Genomic DNA, 18,480 nt, shown 5'->3' on the forward strand with positions numbered 1-18,480 from the left:
TTGTGTTACAAAGTCATGGAACCATGTATTTTTTATAATGCATGTGTCAGCCACCAGAAATTTATTGTGTCATGCATAGTAATTCAACATGAATTACATTGTGTCAAAAGAGAGAGTCATGTACCAAGTTATGGTAGTTATGTACAATGTAAATTGCACAGTACAGCACAGTGCAGTGGTGAGTTTCAGAATATTTCTTAAGTAATTCTGTTTATCATCTTTCAAAATATTTTAAAATTATCCACGAATTTTGTTGGAAAAATCCTCAAAAATGTTTGTTTAAAACTAATTGAAAGTTACGTTACACAGTTTAACTGATATATAGATCCAAGGAAAGTAAGTAGCTGATGTTGTATACCCGTCAGGACAAATGGAGGAAAATGTACGCTAGCTTCTGACGTGTGTATTTAGGTTAATCAACTACACTGATCATTGTTTTTAGGTGCAGTACGCGGAAAAGGGATTTGAAAATAAACCAAAATTTCGTGGAGGGGGGGGGTGATTTTATTGATGGACTATTTGGGTTATAAAAAGAATTGTAACTTTTTCTTCACCTTAATCATACATGATAAAATGGTAAATGAAGACAACTTCTCATAAATATACAGTGCTCCCCAAAATAAAATGGTAAGCATTAAATTAATAGATTAGATCTTTTTTTATATTCCCAAACTGAGGGGGAGTATATCTTGCCCTTAAATAGTATTTTTAATTTCGTCATGTTTATATGTATTGTAAAGTGTTATACTGTGTATATATATAGTTCAAACTATGGAAACCAGTGTTATGAAGGCCTCAGGGCAGCCTCGGTCTATATAGTAGAACTTTAGTGTTTCTTTAACCTTCAAACTTAAAGAAAAAGTCAACTCTATTCACAATGGTCTTAAACCATCAGTATTGATGAAGAGAGCTGTTTTTGTTTAATTTAAAAAGTGTCAATTTCGGACTGTGGCATTTTAGACATGCATCTAAAGAAAGATGTATTCATAAAAATAGGAATTATCAATGCATGCATGCAGGATACAAAAATTAAAGCTGAAAATTTACACTTATGAATTTAGTTTCTATCTAACCAATTTTTTTTTGGAAAAGTTTTGCTCTTCATCAAACTAGTTAAGTGGCCCCAGATGACATTGTGTAAATATAGAGTTAGATTAATAATATGATATTTCAGAAAAATGGATAGTCTTGCTGGACAACAATTGGTTAAAGCTGATGGAACCTCTGTCAATGCTGACGAAGCGCTGGCCGATAAGGTTTACTTTACTCTTTCCAACAAGATAATTTTTTTCTGACAAGATCAGTTTGTTTTCTTTCTGACAAGATTTGTTTTCTTTCTGACAAGATCAGTTTTTTTTTTCTTTCTGACAAGATCAGTTTTTTTCTGACAAGATCAGTTTTTCTCTTTCTGACAAGATCATTTTTTTTCTTTCTGACAAGATCAGTTTTTCTTTCTGACAAGATCAGTTTTTTTCTGACAAGATCAGTTTTTCTCTTTCTGACAAGATCAGTTTTTTTCTTTCAGAAAAAATGAGTTTTTATTTTTCTGACAAGATCAGTTTTTCTTTCTGACAAGATCAAGACAGTGGTTTTTTACTGACTGGTTTTCTTACTGTCAGGAAAGTGGTTTTCTTACTGACAGGACAGTGGTTTTCTTACTGACAGGACAGTGGTTTTCTTACGGACAGGACAGTGGCTTTCTTACTGACAGGACAGTGGTTTTCTTACTGACAGGACATAGATTGATGAAAAAAAGAACAAGAACATCAATGATGATTGATGAGATTCTATTTTCCTGGAGATTTTTCTGTTAAAAATTTTGTCATCAACAATTCAATACCTACCAAATAATCAAAACATATAAAAGTTCCATTCAAGCAAATTTTAAATTGAAATGTTGTTTTCTCTCTAGGAGTTGGTGCTGTACTACTTCTCTGCCCACTGGTGCCCACCCTGCAGGCAGTTTACCCCCATGCTTAAGGACTTCTACGAGGTATACTTTAATAACAATCACCACCACCCCCCTCCCGCCATGGTATCTATATATATAAAGTAGTAATCTCTGTTTTTCCAATCATAACTAAGGAGTCAGCGGACCAATTTGCCTCAAATTTTGAATTGGGGAACTCGGGAGAGCCTCGAGATGTTCTTAGCTTGGTTTTGAGATTCTAAGTTAAATGGGTTTATTGGTAAAAATAGAATAAATCGTTATTTACGACAAAGTCCGGGTAAAGTAAGCTAGTGTAAATTTAACCATTCCCTTTCTTCTAAAATCCTTTATTTTCTGTCAATTTTAAAGTTAACGAGCTATTCCTTCAGATGGATGAGCAAGATGAGCGCTAATGCAAGAACATTGTTGCGTACATAAATTTTTATTATTAGGAAGTATCTGATGAGGGAGTAGAGATCGTCTTTGTTTCTTCCGACCGTAGTAAAGAGGACATGTTGTCCTATATGAAGGTAAATTATTTATTTTTCCAACGCAATTCATAGAACTTTGGAGACATCTTAAGAATTTATAAAATTTCGTTTTCTAAACCTACTGATAATAGAATTCTACAGAAATATACAGATATATTTTTAATTGAATAGTTATATTATGAACAACTACTGAGATTTAATTGTCAAGACAACATTTTACAAATTCTTTAGATGTATCCGAAGTTCTGGGGTAAAAACTGTAGGACCCATAATCCTGTGGAAATGCATGTTAACTGTCAATGTATTAAGCAAAATGGGTTTGTGTTTAATGCACAATTGCCGTGATTCATGTTCAATAGACAGTTCTAAATCATTACTTGTGTCTAAAGATCGTCTTTCTATTCCACAGTTTTATGCGTCTCACTGTATTCAATTCTTAAAGAGTTATGATAATTTTGCTTTCTTGAACTTAAACTTAGTTGAAACTTGGTTCATATGTTTTCAAGTTTCAATATTCAGAATGAAAAACAAATATATCCCCAACTTTATTTCGAAATTGTTAATCCCACTCTAAAGATGGATAGTCACTGAACATGACTTCAGAATTACTTGGTCAGACTCTTTAATAATTCATACATAGGAGTCTCAATGGGAACAGTACCTTTTATAATTCATGTATAGTAGTCTAAATGGTGAACAGGCCCTTTAATAATTCATATATAGGAGTCTCAAGGGGTTCGAACAGGCCTTTTAATAATTCCTGTCTAGGAGTCTCAATGGTGAACAGTTCCTTTAATAATTCATATATAGGAGTCTCAATGGGAAACAGGCCCTTTAATAATTCATATATAGGAGTCTCAATGGGAAATAACATATATAGGAGTCTCAATGGGAAACAGGCCCTTTAATAATTCATATATAGAAGTCTAAAGGGGAACAGTTCCTTTAATAATTCATATATAGGAGTCTCAATGGGGAACAGGCCCTTTAATAATCCATGTCTTGTAGTCTCAAGGAGAACAGTTCCTTTAATAATTCATATATAGGAGTCTAATGGGGAACAGTCCCTTTAATAATTCATATATAGGAGTCCCATGGGGAACAGACCTTTAATAATTCATAAATAGGAGTCTAAAGGGGAACAGTTCCTTCAATAATTCATGTCTAGTAGTCTAAATGGTGAACAATTCCTTTAATAATTCCTGTCTAGGAGTCCCATGGGGAACAGTTCCTTTAATAATTCATATATTGGAGTCTCAATGGGGAACAGGCCCTTTAATAATTCATATGTAGGAGTCCCATGGGGAACAGACCTTTAATAATTCATAAATAGGAGTCTAAAGGGGAACAGTTCCTTTAATAATTCATATATAGGAGTCTAATGGGGAACAGTCCCTTTAATAATTCATATATAGGAGTCCCATGGGGAACAGTTCCTTTAATAATTAATGTCTAGTAGTCTAAATGGTGAACAATTCCTTTAATAATTCATGTCTAGGAGTCCCATGGTGACTGGTTGGCTACCGAGCATAACTCTAATCTGACCAACTCACTTAAGCAGAAATACGGTAGAATAATGAGATACAAAATATACATCTGAAAATATCAATATTTTAGAGGTTTTTTCTTTTTCTTTCTCAAGCTCAATGGGACTGTAAGCGTAATTTCAAATGACCCTCTTCATGCAAAGATTGCAATGCCTGATTTACAACAGTACCCTTAAAACCTTAATCTGATAATAAATGTGAAAAGTTTGTATTTTGTTTAGTTTTTGTAAACACGAAATGCGCAGAGAAACCGCAAATAAAGATAAAGAAACAAAAAAAAATCATATCCAATTCATAATTGATCTGACAAAGCTTTCAAGGGTATCGTTGTAAATCGGGTATTTCTATCTTTTCATGGACTATGGAGGGTCTCTTGAAATTTGAAAGTACGCTTACAGTTCTTTTAATTTCTAGTTTTCTACTTTACAATTGACAATTAGTTTCAAATATTTATGAAGATCCATTATGGTGTAAAATTTGAAAAAAACACATTATTTTTGCTCTATTTAAATCAAAATTTATTTGATTTTAACAGGAACTATACACTTCTCAATTGTTATAGATAACTAGGAAAATTGGTACAAAATATTTTCTTGTTTAATAAAGGGATCAGATTTAATGAACAGCGAGAAGTATAGTTGAGCCAATTCTTTTGTGCGCCGGTTCAAGTTCAATAGCATTGGTTCAACTCTGTCTACATAGTTCAACTACTTCTCCCGATTTAAATAATAAAATAAGACGACTTTTAGACTAAAAAGATTTGATTTAAAAAGTCCTATGAATGTAAGACAGTGCACAGACCCATTTTGCTGAACAAGTTGGTTTCCAAGCTACTAGTAAAACTGTTTCCATTGTAACATCAAATATATTTGAAGTTACTTAAATGTCGTCTTACTATTTAATATTAACTGGATTTTTTAGGAGTTTCTGGAATACCAACACTTGTTGTCTGCAAGAAGGTAGATTTTTTTTGTGGGGAGGGGGGACTTTTGATTTTGACAAAATATTTTTTAAGGAAGGGATAACTTCTTCAAGTTCTAATATTCTTATTCTAATACCTTAGCAACCTGATGTCATAGACCTTAGATAATTCAAACTGTGAATTCTGTTAGATCAAATGGTCAACTTTGAAATTTTATAGGACCTTCAGGTGGAAAAAATATAGTATTATAAAAATAGATCCTTTGTGCTTATAGTTAACAATTTAATTTTCCGTGGTTTTCTTAATTTCTCTCAGTTAAAAACTTAAAAATTGTTAAAAAAAACTTTTAAACTTCTTAGTCAATGGTTAAATGTTTCTTAAAAAAAATATTATATAGGATGGTACTGTGATCACCAAGGATGGGCGCGGCCATGTTATGTCTAAGCAGCCTGCCCAGGCTGTCAAGGATTGGAAAAGTTAATGGCGGCAAAGCATCACCGACGACTTCACCGTTTAATTCAAAATGGCGTTTTGCTATTTTAGATGTTTACTGTTTTGACACACAACTCACAAGTTTGATCTATAATGCTATCCTATGTATAGCTTTTTATTTTTGTGCTTAAATAAAATTGATTGATTTTACATTAAAATTAGATTAATTTTCATAGAATAGAAATAAAATGTTTTTTAACCTTTGTTTGTTGTTATGTTTATTAAGCCTAGTATTTAAGACTTGATTACAGTTTGAGAGTTATAGGAGGTGCATTAAACTCTAATTTGATTAAATGAATACTTTCTTCAAAAATAAAGCCTTTTCTACGAAGAAAGATGATGTTTAAAAAAAGATAACATGCAATTTTGATGCAACTGCATGCATCATTGTGTTTATTTTAAAGTCATGGAACCATGTATTATTTTATAATGCAGTGTCATGCATAGTAATACAACGTGTCATAAGAGAGTCATTTACCAACACTCTATCCCCATAGTAAATTTGAATTCAAACAGGACCTGCTATGACAAATCCCATGACGCGTTCAGACTTTTTATAGTACCCGGCCTAATCCTAGGCCTATTTGACCGACCCCACTGGCTTAGTCCACCGTGCCAAGTTATGGTAGTTATGTGCAATTTAAATTGTACAGTACAGCACAGTGCAATGGATAGAACTAAAATATGTATCAGTATATTTCTTAGGTAATTCTGTTTATCATCTTTCAAAATATTTTACAATTATCCAAGAATTTTGTTGCAAAAATCCTCAAAAATGTTTGTTTAAAACAAATTGAAAGTTATGTTACACTGATATATAGAAAGAAGAAAAGCATGAACATATCTGCCACTTTACCAGATGTTAGGATTGGTGGAGTAGGAATTAATAGAATTGGAGAAGATTGTGAAGAAAAGTTGTTTAAATTTGTAGGATTAAATCTAGATGAATATCTCACATGGGATTATCATCTTAGCAAACTCAATAAAAAGTTATCTATTTCATACTTTGCTACATTTAAAAATAAGAAAAACTATTTACAATACACTTTTTAAAAGTCATATGGAATTCGGAATAACATGTTGGGGTGCTTCAAAGAATAAAAAAATTAAGAATATTCAAAATATTCAAAAAAAAAAGGCTAAAAGAGCAGTTTCAAATTCAAGCTTCAATGCACATACAATTACACTTTTTGGAAAACTAAATATTTTGAAACTGCATGATATTCTTCAATTGAAAGGTTCAATTTTTATGTACAAATACTTCAATGAACGACTTCCTGAATCGTTTAATAATATGTTTTGTGCTTTGTCTCATCAAAACCGAACAAAATGCTTAAGATTAGAAAGACCTATAGGAAAAGTATTAGAACAATTTCCTAAAGTTTTCCTACCACAAATATGGAAATCGCTGTCACTAGAAATAAAAAGCTCTTGTTCTTTAAACTAGTTAAAAAAAATAGCATGTGGATAAAACAAATATGTATCTGCAATTTGAATGTTCAAAATCAAACTGTTATTCATGTATTTTTGAATAAATAAATGTGCCATCCTAAGTTCTGAGCCAGCTATTAATTCTGATTGAGCTAAATAACCCCCCCCCTCTCTTCCTAATTTGAATGTTCAAAATCAAACTGTTATTCATGTATTTTTGAATAAATAAATGTGCCATCCTAAGTTCTGAGCCAGCTATTAATTCTGATTTAGCTAAATAACCCCCCAGTTGGCTTGGCAAATCCAGTTGTGGCGTTATTTCTGGGTAAACATTAAATAATGGTAGTAGATTCTACATAGCAAATTTTCCGCGGAATAATTAGTTAACATTAATCGATTTTCAAGGTTTTGTTTTTGTAGAAATTTAAATAATATATTTTTGTCATGTTTAATTAAATATGTTTAAAGCTAAAACTATAAAAACCTCCGTTACAAAGTTTGAATATTTTTTTGTAGGATGACATCCTATTTTTTTGTAATGATAAATGTTATTATGTCAGTGAATTAAATCCTTTTTTATATTCCCAAACTGAGGGGGAGTATATCTTGCCCTTAAATAGTATTTATAATTTCGTCATGTGTATATGTATGGTAGTTATGTTGTGTGTTTTTAGTTCAAACTATGGAAACCAGTGTTATAAATGTCTCAAGGCAGCCTCGGTGTATATAATAGAACTTTAGTGTTCCTTTAACCTTTAAACTTAAGATATCTCTCCCTTAGCCTGAAACCTTGTTGTGAGCAAACCTGCTGTCAAGATTGATGATCTGCACCACCAACATGAAGCTCTATAAAGCTGTTACCACTGATGTTACCACTGATGTCCGTCAATAGTTTTCTTTGTTCATTTCTAACTAACCAATTTTTAACCATGTTTTATGCAAATATTTCAAAACACTTTTGTTTTTTAAAATAAATGTTAAGAAATATCCATTTTAGATCTCTTTGTTTTAATAAAGTGACTTTTAAAGTCAACACAGTTTTTCTTTTTTTCTGACGAGATCAATTTTTCTCTTTTTGATGAGTTTTTTCTTTCTGACAAGACGAGTTTTTTCTTCCTTTCTGACAAGATTTTTTTTTTCTTTCTGACAAGATGAGTTTTTTTCTTTCTGACAAGATGAGTTTTTTTTTTCTCTCTGACAAGATCATTTTTTCTTTCTTTCTGACAAAATCAGTTTTTTTCTTTCTGACAAGATCAGTTTTTTCTTTCTGACAAAATCAGTTTTTCTCTTTCTGACAATATCAGTCTTTCTTTCTGACAAGATGAGTTTTTCTTTCTGACAAAAAGGTTTTTCTTTCTTAAGATAACTATGTTTTGCTGACAACTATAATTCAGTGTCATTTTTATCTCTTGAAAGGCAACTGACTATTTTTGCTTTACACTCAATTATTTTTGGTCTTGCTGAATGGAAGTGGTTTTATTACTGACAGGACAGTGGGCTTCTTACTGACAGGACAGTGGTTCTTTTACTGACAGGACAGTTGCAAACTCAAGGAAACAAGATGTTGGAAATGAATATCAAGAAGCTAAACAGTAATCTACCAGGGACGGATCTGGAAGGGTATTTGTTCCCCAAAACAATAGTTCCGATTAACAGCAGCAGCTTCCGAACAATCAATACACAAACCGTTACCAAAAATCGATAATAATAAAAATCTCTTTCTTTCCTGAAAAATATACATTTAATTAGTACGATTACATATTGTGAAAATAATGTTTATAATGAAAATAATGCTTACAATCTATTATCTGGAAGACGGGTACAAATTGGATATAAACAGTACTAAAATGACGTTTTTGACTTCTGAAATAAAATGGCAATTTATTATCAATGTAAATCACTATTTTTTATAAATTTTATTCATTTGCTTAACTTTTTGAAACTGTATTACTACACGTGAAGTTGTTTATACTTTTGTCGGAGAGAAAGGGGGGGGGTGAAAATGTTTGATTTGGCTGTCAAAGACGACTTTACAACGGAGTATTCATTGTTTAAGGATAACAACAGTGGTTTTCTTACTGACAGGACATGTGGTTTTCTTACTGACAGGACAGTGGTTTTCTTACTAACAGTGTCATCTCTGAAGTCTCATCTTATGTGGTTGAACCCTGTATCTAGATGTCATAGATTGATGAAAAAAAAGAACAAGAACATTAATGATGATTGATGAGATTCTATTTTCCTGGAGATTTTTCTGTTAGAAATTTTGTCATCAACAATTCAATACCTACCAAATAATCCAAACATGTAAACGTTCCATTCAAGCAAATTTTAAATTAAATTGTTGTTTTCTCTCTAGGAGTTGGTGCTGTACTACTTCTCTGCCCACTGGTGTCCACCCTGCAGACAGTTTACCCCTAAGCTAAAGGACTTCTACGAGGTATACTTTAATAACAATCACCACCACCCCCCTCCTGTCATGGTATCTATATATATATAAAGTTGTAAGCTCTGTTTGTCCGATGATAACTCAGGAATCCTGTACCAATTTGCCTCAAATTTTAAATTGAGAACTCGGGAGAGCTCCGAGATGTTCTTAGCTTGGTTTTGAGATTCTAAGTTAAGTGGGTTTATTGGTAAAAATAGAATAAATCATGACCAAGTCCAGGTAAACTAAGCTAGAATTAATTAAACCATTCCCTTTTATTATAAAATTCTCTATTTTCTGTCAGCTATATAAGTTTCAATGTTAGGCAAATCTAACAAGCTAATCCTTCAGATGGATGAGCAAGATGAGTGCTAATGCAAGAACATTGTCACGTACATAAATTTTTTATTATTAGGAAGTATCTGATGAGGGAGTAGAGATCGTCTTTGTTTCTTCCGACGAAAGTAATGAGGACATGTTGTCCTATATGAAGGTAAATTATTTATTTTTCCAACACAATTCATTCATAGAACTTCGGAGACATGTAAAGAATTTATAAAATTTGGTTTTCTAAACCTACTGATAATAGAATGCTACAGATATTCAGTTTTATAATTGATAATTATATAATGAAGCTTTTTAAAACTGTTCCTGCATATTTCATGGCAATTTATTTATTTTTACAACTTACACTATAAATAGTAGAAAACACATTTAAAAATTGTCAAGACAACATTTTACAAATTATTTAGATGTATCCGAAGTTCTGGGGTAAAAACAGTAGGACCCATAATCCTGTGGAAATGCATGTTAACTATCAACTTATTTAGCAAAATGGGTTTGTGTTTAATGCACAATTGCCGTGATTCGTGTTCAATACAGTTCTAAATAATTACTTGTGTCTAAAGATCGTCTTTCTATTCCACAGTTTTATGCGTCTTACTGTATTAAATTCTTAAAGAGTTATGATAATTTTGCTTTCTTGAACTTAAACTTAGTTGAAACTTAGTTCATATGTTTTCAAGTTTCAATATTCAGAATGAAAAACAGAGATATCCCCAACTTTATTTCGAAATTGTTAATCCCACTCTAAAGATGGATAGTCACTGAACATGACTTCAGAATTACTTGGCCAGACTCTTTAGTAATTCATAAATAGGAGTCTCAATGGGAACAGTACCTTTTATAATTCATGTATAGTAGTCTAAATGGTGAACAGGCCCTTTAATAATTCATGTCTAGGAGTCCCATGGGGACTGGTTGGCTATCGAGCATAACTCTAATCTGACCAACTCACTTAATGAGAAATACGGTAGGATAATCAGATACAAACTATACATCTGAAAATATCAATATTTTAGAGGTTTTTTCTTTTTCTTTCTCAAGCTCAATGGGACTGTAAGCATAATTTCAAATGACCCTCTCCATGCAAAGATTGCAATGCCTGATTTACAACGGTACCCTTAAAGACATGTGAAAAGTGTGTATTTCTGTGAGTTTTTATATTGCTTCTTAAATCGGGCAATGCCATCTTTTCATGGACTATGGATGTAAAATGATGTAAAATTTGAAAAAAAAACGTTATTTTTGTTTTATTTGAATCATTTTTTTTAAATTTTAAAGTTATAGATAACTAGGAAAAATATCTATTTAATAAAAGGATCCGATTTAATGAACAGCGAGAAGTATAGTTGAGCCAATTCTTTTGTGCGCCGGTTCAAGTTTAATAGAATTGGTTCAACTCTGTCTACATAGTTCAACTACTTCTCCCGATTTAAATAATAAAATAAAACGACTTTTAGACTAAAAAGATTTGATTTAAAATAGTCCTATATGAACGTGAGTGAACAGACCACTTTTGCTGATTAAGTTGGTTTCCAAGCTACTAGTAAAACTGTTTCCATTGTGACATCAAATAAACCTGAAATTACTTAAATGTTGTCTTCCTATTTCATACTAACTAAATTTATTTTAGAAGTTGATGGAATACCAACACTTGTTGTCTGCAAGAAGGTGAGGGGTTTTTTTGTGGGGAGGGGGGACTTTTGATTTTGATAAAATTTTTTATAAGGAAGGGATAGCTTCTTCAAGTTCTAATATTCTTATTCTAATATCTTAGCAACCTGATGTCATAGACCTGTAGATATTTCAAACACTGGGAATTCTGTTAGATCAAATGATTTAAGTTTGAAATTTAAAGGTTTACACCTTCAGGTGGAAATAATATAGCATTATAAAAATAGATCCTTTGTGCCTATAGTTAACAATTTATTTTTAATGGCTTTCTTAATTTCTCTCAATATCTCTCAGTTAAAAGTTGTTAAAAAAGTTTTAACTTATTAATCAATGGTTAAATGTTTCTTTAAAAAAAATATTATATAGGATGGTACTGTGATCACCAAGGATGGGCGCGACCATGTTATGTCTAAGCAGCCTGCCCAGGCTGTCAAGGATTGGAAAAATTAATGGCGGCAAAGCATCACCGACGACTTCACCGTTTAATTCAAAATGGCATTTTGCTATTTTTACATGTTTACTGTTTTGACGCACAACTCACAAGTTTGATCTGTAATGCTATCCTATGTATAGCTTTTTATTTTTGTGCTTAAATAAAATTGATTGATTTTACATTAGAACTAGATTAATTTTCATAGAATAGAAATAAAATGTTTTTTAACCTTTGTTTGTATTATAATCTTATGTTTATTAGGCCTAGTATTTTAGACTTCATTGCAGTTTGAGAGTTATAGGAGGTGCATTAAACTCTAATTTGATTAAATAAATACTTTCTTCAAAAATAAAGCCTTTTCTACGAAGAAATATGAGCTTCAACCTTTTCTGTTAATCGAGAGTTGCAGAATTCTACTTATTTTTATCATTTTTAATCTAAGCATAACACTTGATGACGGCTTGGAGATCGTTTTTAATCTTTAAAATAATTTGCAACATAAATTCGTCAACTTATTCTTTTCAATAAAATTCTTGAATTAATTTTTACAAAATTCCAATTCAAGTCGTCTCTATACTGTCATGTTGCCTGGGATACCAGGGGGCGGGCATAACTCTCCTAGTTTTGCCTGGCTAGGTTTATACTGTACAGTGAATTTTGTCGAAAAATGTTTCCTTATGACTGAGTTGGTATCATAGAGTACAGTGGGTTTAATCCTAAGTACATCTATTTGTACGGTATTGTGTGGACAGTTAATTTTAATATTTTTCAACAATGAGATATTGTAGTGTCAAGAATTGTGTAAACAACGATGTTTCGGGTTCAGAAATTTTTCATAACATACGAAAAGAGTGGATAGAACAAGTTATCTGGAAGACAAAAAACCCAATTTTTATATGCAGTGAACCAAAATGTAAAAAAATAGATTGCGTCAAAATCTTTCAAAACTGGCTCTCCTACAAAACCAATAGATTATTTATAATTAAAAATTACTTGTTTCACGTTAAGTTCATTTATGTAAAATAAATATTTCAACAGTTTTCAGTTCTTCAATAACTTTAAAATTAAGTCTAACCTAATTTAGATCTATTATTAGTTAAGAATTGCTTTTCATTCTAAAAGTCAGAAACATATATTACTAAGAGTTAATGCACAATGTAGATTTCAGAAGTAAAGAATTTGATAAGAAGCAAGATGTTATTGAGAAGGATTTTATTTTTTTTCTCTATTTGTCATGTCTCATTTTTATACAAAAATCATATGGGCTTGTTTTCTTTGCTTGAATATTGTAGGCTTCGGATTCAAACTATAATGTCTTAAAACACTAATCTACGAATTGTGATCCCCCCAGGTAGAATTTCTGATCGGGTCATTGTGTACAGTAGCTGTACAACAAGAAGTCTAAAATTCCAGATGCCCCCTCTATTACTAATATCTCGATGGAGAGTCTTATAGCTATTAATTCAAATAGTTCATATCTCTTATCTAGAATCATTAAATAAGCAGTAAAGGTTTATATGTAATGTGTATTTAATACAAAATAGATTTTTTCCAGTTTGAACTTTTAAATATTTCTGTTTTTTTTATTACTTTATCAATTATCCTGTTTCGGCTGTTTCTCTCCTTTCTCCTGTTTCTCCTGTTTCTCCCCTCTATGAAGCAGTCCTCGAATTTTTAGAACAGGAGGAAATTTTCCAATTCCTAGATTTTACTTTTCATAAAAATGGTGAAAAAATAATTTTACCTAGTTCAGATCTTTAATATCTACTGATATTCCAAGAACATACAGGGTGTCCCTCATACATGACAGTAGCAAGACAACTTGAAAGTCGTCTTTGAACTATGTAGTTTTATTATTTGTGACATTGAGTCGTCAACCTACTTTCTTGAAACAGTAACCACAAAATAGCCATGTCTTTTCATTTCCAAAATGTGGTCTGCCTTTTTTAGGCTGTCAATATTACAGGAGATCAGAATTGCGTTTAGATTTCAATGTAGTTAAATTAATCCAAAATTGTCGAAATCTGAATAAAATTCCTCATTTCTCCATTAATATTTGCACAAAAAGGTAGACAACGTTTTGGAACAGGACAATGGCTATTTTAAAATTATCAATTCTAAAATTTTACTTTTAAAATTAGGTTTACGAATAAATGCCATAAATTATTTCAAAGATGAAAGAAGACCTTTATTTAGTCTTGCTAATGTCATGTTTCGTGGGACACCCTGTATTTCGTTTTTAAAAGTAACCAGAAAACATTACAATTAGAGACTTTGATTTTCTGTCTTAAAATTTTGCACATTTTTTAATGATAACCAGAAAAAAATTAAATAAAAAGACGACATTACAGCAATACTCATGTGAATTTTATGTTGTTACAAAGCAAATAGTTTTACTTTACACTTATTAAATCAATAGTTTGCTGAATGGGTCTGTTTACACTGCACAATGCCTGTTGCAGGCCTCCTTTTTTTAAATGTTTAATTTGATTCTGTAAGTTGTCTTTCTATTTCAGAGTTTTCTGGTTTATGAATGTATATAAATAATTTTTATACACAAAACACATTAACGCAAATACTGTATTTTATTATTAAATTTTTTCCAAAAAATGTTCAAAACTTCAATTTTTGATTGCTTTTTTGTTTATTTTTTAAAAAGAAATGTTTTTTTAAATAGGATAATTTTTAACAATAACAAAAGACAAAATCCTTTGCAAATGCAATTGAAAAAAAAACTTTAAATACAGAAATGAGATGACAACTAATCCACTGTACAAATAATTTTGAATGAGTTAAATCTATTCCTAAGATTGGTGGAGGAAGTTCTTCTAGTTCTAGATGCTTCATCACCATCTAGGTTGGAAATTAGAAAATAAATATCTAGCAGAATATATTTTCAGCCCAAGGTTGTTTATTACTGTTAGATACTCTGGATGCGCACCAATGTACGGACATTTCGTCTTCATAGCAATTGAAGTAATAATCCTCATATAGTGTAACACGGAGTACTGGCAGAAGATGAAAATGACAACGTAGTCAGAAAGGGGAAGATTTTTTTCTGTTTGTCAGCTGTAAAAGGGGAGAAAATCCCCCCCCCTTCCTCCCCCCCCCCACTCAATTACATCATAATAGGATTTTGACTGTCCATTGCTATGAAGGCGACACTTTCCGTACATTGGAGCGCATCCTAAGTATCTAACCTTCATTAACAACCTTGGTGCAGTCACTAAAGGTAGTTAGTTCACGGATTTAATTGATAAATTTATTGAAAAGTAGGTTCATTGTGTACATTGTATATTTAAACAATCTTTGTGTATTCAAGTCTATAAATGTACGATTTCCCCAACAAACAACTGAATCAATTTGTTTATGATAGATAGATAGATAAATAAATAAATGGGCAGATGGCTTGATAACTGTATAGATGGCTGGATAGATGGCAAGATAGATGGATGGCTATATAGATGAATAAAGATAGATAGATAGATTGATAGATAGATATAGAAACATATATATAATAAGAAACGGAAGGGCAGTATCTATACTATACCTGGATAATATTTAAGAAACGGAAGGGCAGTATCTATACTATACCTGGATAATATTTAAGAAAAGGAAGGGAAGTATCTATACTATACCTGGATAATATTTAAGAAAAGGAAGGACAGTATCTATACTATACCTGGATAATATTTAAGAAAAGGAAGGGCAGTATCTATACTATACCTGGATAATATTTAAGAAAAGGAAGGGCAGTATCTATACTAAACCTGGATAATATTTAAGAAACGGAAGGGCAGTCAGTATCTATACTATACCTGGATAATATTTAAGAAAAGGGCAGTATCTATACTATACCTGGATACTATTTTAGGAAAGGAAGGGCAGTATCTATACTATACCTGGATAATATTTAAGAAAAGGAAAGGCAGTATCTATACTATACCTGGATAATATTTAAGAAAAGGAAGGGCAGTATCTATACTATACCTGGATAATATTTCAGAAACGGAAGGGCAGTATCTATACTATACCTGGATACTATTTTAGGAAAGGAAGGGCAGTATCTATACTATACCTGGATAATATTTCAGAAACGGAAGGGCAGTATCTATACCTTATATACCTGGATACTATTTTAGGAAAGGAAGGGCAGTATCTAAACTTATATACCTGGATACTATTTTAGGAAAGGAAGGGCAGTATCTATTCTGTTCTATAATATTTAGGAACCAATAGGAGAAATGTTCAGTATAAGGAGCCCTTCACATGAAAATCAAATAAAAAGTCAATTTAGAAAAAATAACTTTGTGTTCATAAACATATTATTTTCTTATTAAATAACGACAAAACAGCTGAACCGAACAGGCCCATGTGGTTATTCCATTATTTCAAAATAAAATGTATTCAGATAAAAGCAAAAAAAACCCTTAATAATTTTAGCTGATTCTTGATTAACGCAATAATTAAAGATACTAAAGATGTGACCCCTTTTACAACATTGTGCAATCGAAGCTGGGAACTTTTGAATGGTGGAAATCGGGATTAATGCTTGAGCCACTCTTTTATTAATCTCCAGATTAAATAACGCTTGTTCTCCTCTTGATATTAATCTCCGGATTAATTAACCGATCGGGATTAAAGATATCCTATTCTAAAGTTTACCAGTATTTAGTTTACAGCTAGAATATAAGAATGAAAATCCCTCTGAACTTAAAACTATTGGAGGTTGTTGAATTTATATGGCAAATCAAGCATCCTTTTCATAAAAACAAAATAAATGCTTTTTATAAATGATTTCCTAAATAGTTTTGATATAAAGACATTACTGCCAGGATCCCCGTAGAACATATTCATAGAGATACCAGTATCTAGAGCTGTCACCTGGACATAGAGATTAGAGATATTAACAGCAGTAAACATAGAGATTAGATATATATAGAGCAGTCACCTAGACATAGAGATTAGAGATATAAACAGTAAAATAGAGATTAGATATATATAGACCAGTATACATAGAGATATATATATATAGAGCAGTAGACATAGAGATTAGAGATATAAACAGCATTAAACATAGAGATTAGATATATAGAGCAGTATACATAGAGATATATATAGAGCAGTAGACATAGAGATTAGAGATATAAACATCAATAAACATAGAGATTATATATATAGAGCGGTATACATAGAGATATACATAGAGTAGTAGACATAGAGATTAGAGATATAAACAGCAGTAAAAATAGAGATTAGATATATAGAGCAGTATACATAGAGATATATATAGAGCAATAGACATAGAGATTAGAGATATATATAGCAGTATACATAGAGATACCATTATCTGGAGCAGTCACCTGGACATAGAGATATTTAGAGCTGTAGGGGAGTGAAATTCTTGAAAATATATACTCCTGTATATAAGGTAGGGACCTGGTGCCACAAGAAAGCTGGAATATATATACTCCTCTAATCTCTATATTTAAGGTAGGGACGTGGTGCCAGTAGAAAACTGGAACATATACTCCTGTAATCTCTATATATAAGGAGGGACCTGGTGCCAGTAGAAAGCTGGAATATATACTCCTGTAATCTCTATATATAAGGTAGGGACCTAATGCCAGTAGAAAGCTGGAATATATACTCCTGTAATCTCTATATATAAGGAGGGACCTGGTGCCAGTAGAAAACTGTAATATATACTCCTGTAATGTCTATATTTAAGGTAGGGACCTGGTGCCAGTAGAAAGCTGGAATATATACTCCTGTAATCTATATATATAAGGTAGGGACCTGGTGCCAGTAGAAAACTGTAATATATATACTCCTGTAATCTCTATATTTAAGGTAGGGACCTAGTGCCAGTAGAAAGCTGAAATATATACTCCTGTAATCTCTATATATAAGGTAGGGACCTGGTGCCAGTAGAAAGCTGGAATATATATTCCTGTAATCTCTATATATAAGGAGGGACCTGGTGCCAGTAGAAAGCTGGAATATATACTCCTGTAATCTCTATATATAAGGAGGGNATCAATGATCATTACTCATTACATGACATATTTATCAATTCAGTTATTATTATTATTAGATAGCAGCTAAAAAAAAAAATCTTATCTTTTATAAAAAAAAATTCTTACCTGGCGTTTTCTTTTAATAAATCATCACAGTAGTTTTAAAACGTATCTTTTCTAAACAAACACATTTTATTTTATTTTAATATTGATTTTTTTTTATTTTAACCTTTCGAAGTTTCAATCTGTTTAAATCATTAAATCGAATTTTCATGAATTTTCTCTCCAACAAATATGATAAATATAATATAAAATGATGAATACAAAACAAGAACACTAACAACGAAAACTATAAACAGCAATATGGAGTATAGACGACATCGAATCCAAGCAAAAACGACAATAATACCTGCAAAATTACAACATCAATGAATACCACGACAAAGAAAAAATAACCTGATGGAATATGCCTTTCCGACTTTGTAATCAGCCTTGTCCGTCTTTCCCCGGATCCATACCTCGTTCTCCCCCACCTTCTCAACCTAGATAGATAGATAGATGGATAGATGGATAGATAGATAGTTGGATCGATTGAGAGATTGATAGATTGATGGATTGATGGATTGATGGATTGATGGATAGATGGGTAGTTAGATCGATTGATAGATTGATGGATTGATGGATTGATGGATTGATGGATTGATGGATTGGTGGATTTGTGGATTGATGGATTGATAGATGGATAGATAGTTAAATGGATAGGTAAATCG

General features: G+C 31.6%; 1 protein-coding gene across 3 annotated transcripts; it reads left to right on the plus strand.

The window, feature by feature from the left end:
• Window positions 1-238: 238 nt before the first annotated feature.
• On the plus strand, window positions 239-11,922 carry LOC111710867 (nucleoredoxin-like protein 2). Of its 3 annotated transcripts, none has more exons than XM_023485038.1 (7): window positions 239-336; window positions 1,175-1,256; window positions 9,173-9,253; window positions 9,657-9,734; window positions 10,484-10,553; window positions 11,217-11,254; window positions 11,624-11,922. In XM_023485038.1, the coding sequence occupies exons 2-7, from the start codon at window positions 1,179-1,181 to the stop codon at window positions 11,705-11,707; spliced, it is 429 nt and encodes a 142-aa protein (XP_023340806.1). In that variant the 5' UTR covers window positions 239-336; window positions 1,175-1,178; the 3' UTR covers window positions 11,708-11,922. The 3 variants fall into 3 exon arrangements, with proteins under 3 accessions (XP_023340806.1, XP_023340805.1, XP_023340804.1); XM_023485037.1 differs by lacking the exons at window positions 9,173-9,253; window positions 9,657-9,734 and adding exons at window positions 1,913-1,993; window positions 2,383-2,460 and having other exon boundaries at window positions 252-336; window positions 11,624-11,869; XM_023485036.1 differs by lacking the exons at window positions 9,173-9,253; window positions 9,657-9,734; window positions 10,484-10,553; window positions 11,217-11,254; window positions 11,624-11,922 and adding exons at window positions 1,913-1,993; window positions 2,383-2,460; window positions 3,920-3,989; window positions 4,890-4,927; window positions 5,288-5,532 and having other exon boundaries at window positions 273-336.
• The last annotated feature ends 6,558 nt before the right edge of the window (window positions 11,923-18,480 follow it).

Source organism: Eurytemora carolleeae, unplaced genomic scaffold (assembly GCF_000591075.1).
Source record: "Eurytemora carolleeae unplaced genomic scaffold, Eaff_2.0 scaffold1077, whole genome shotgun sequence".
NCBI classification, from domain to species: Eukaryota; Metazoa; Arthropoda; class Copepoda; order Calanoida; family Temoridae; genus Eurytemora; species Eurytemora carolleeae.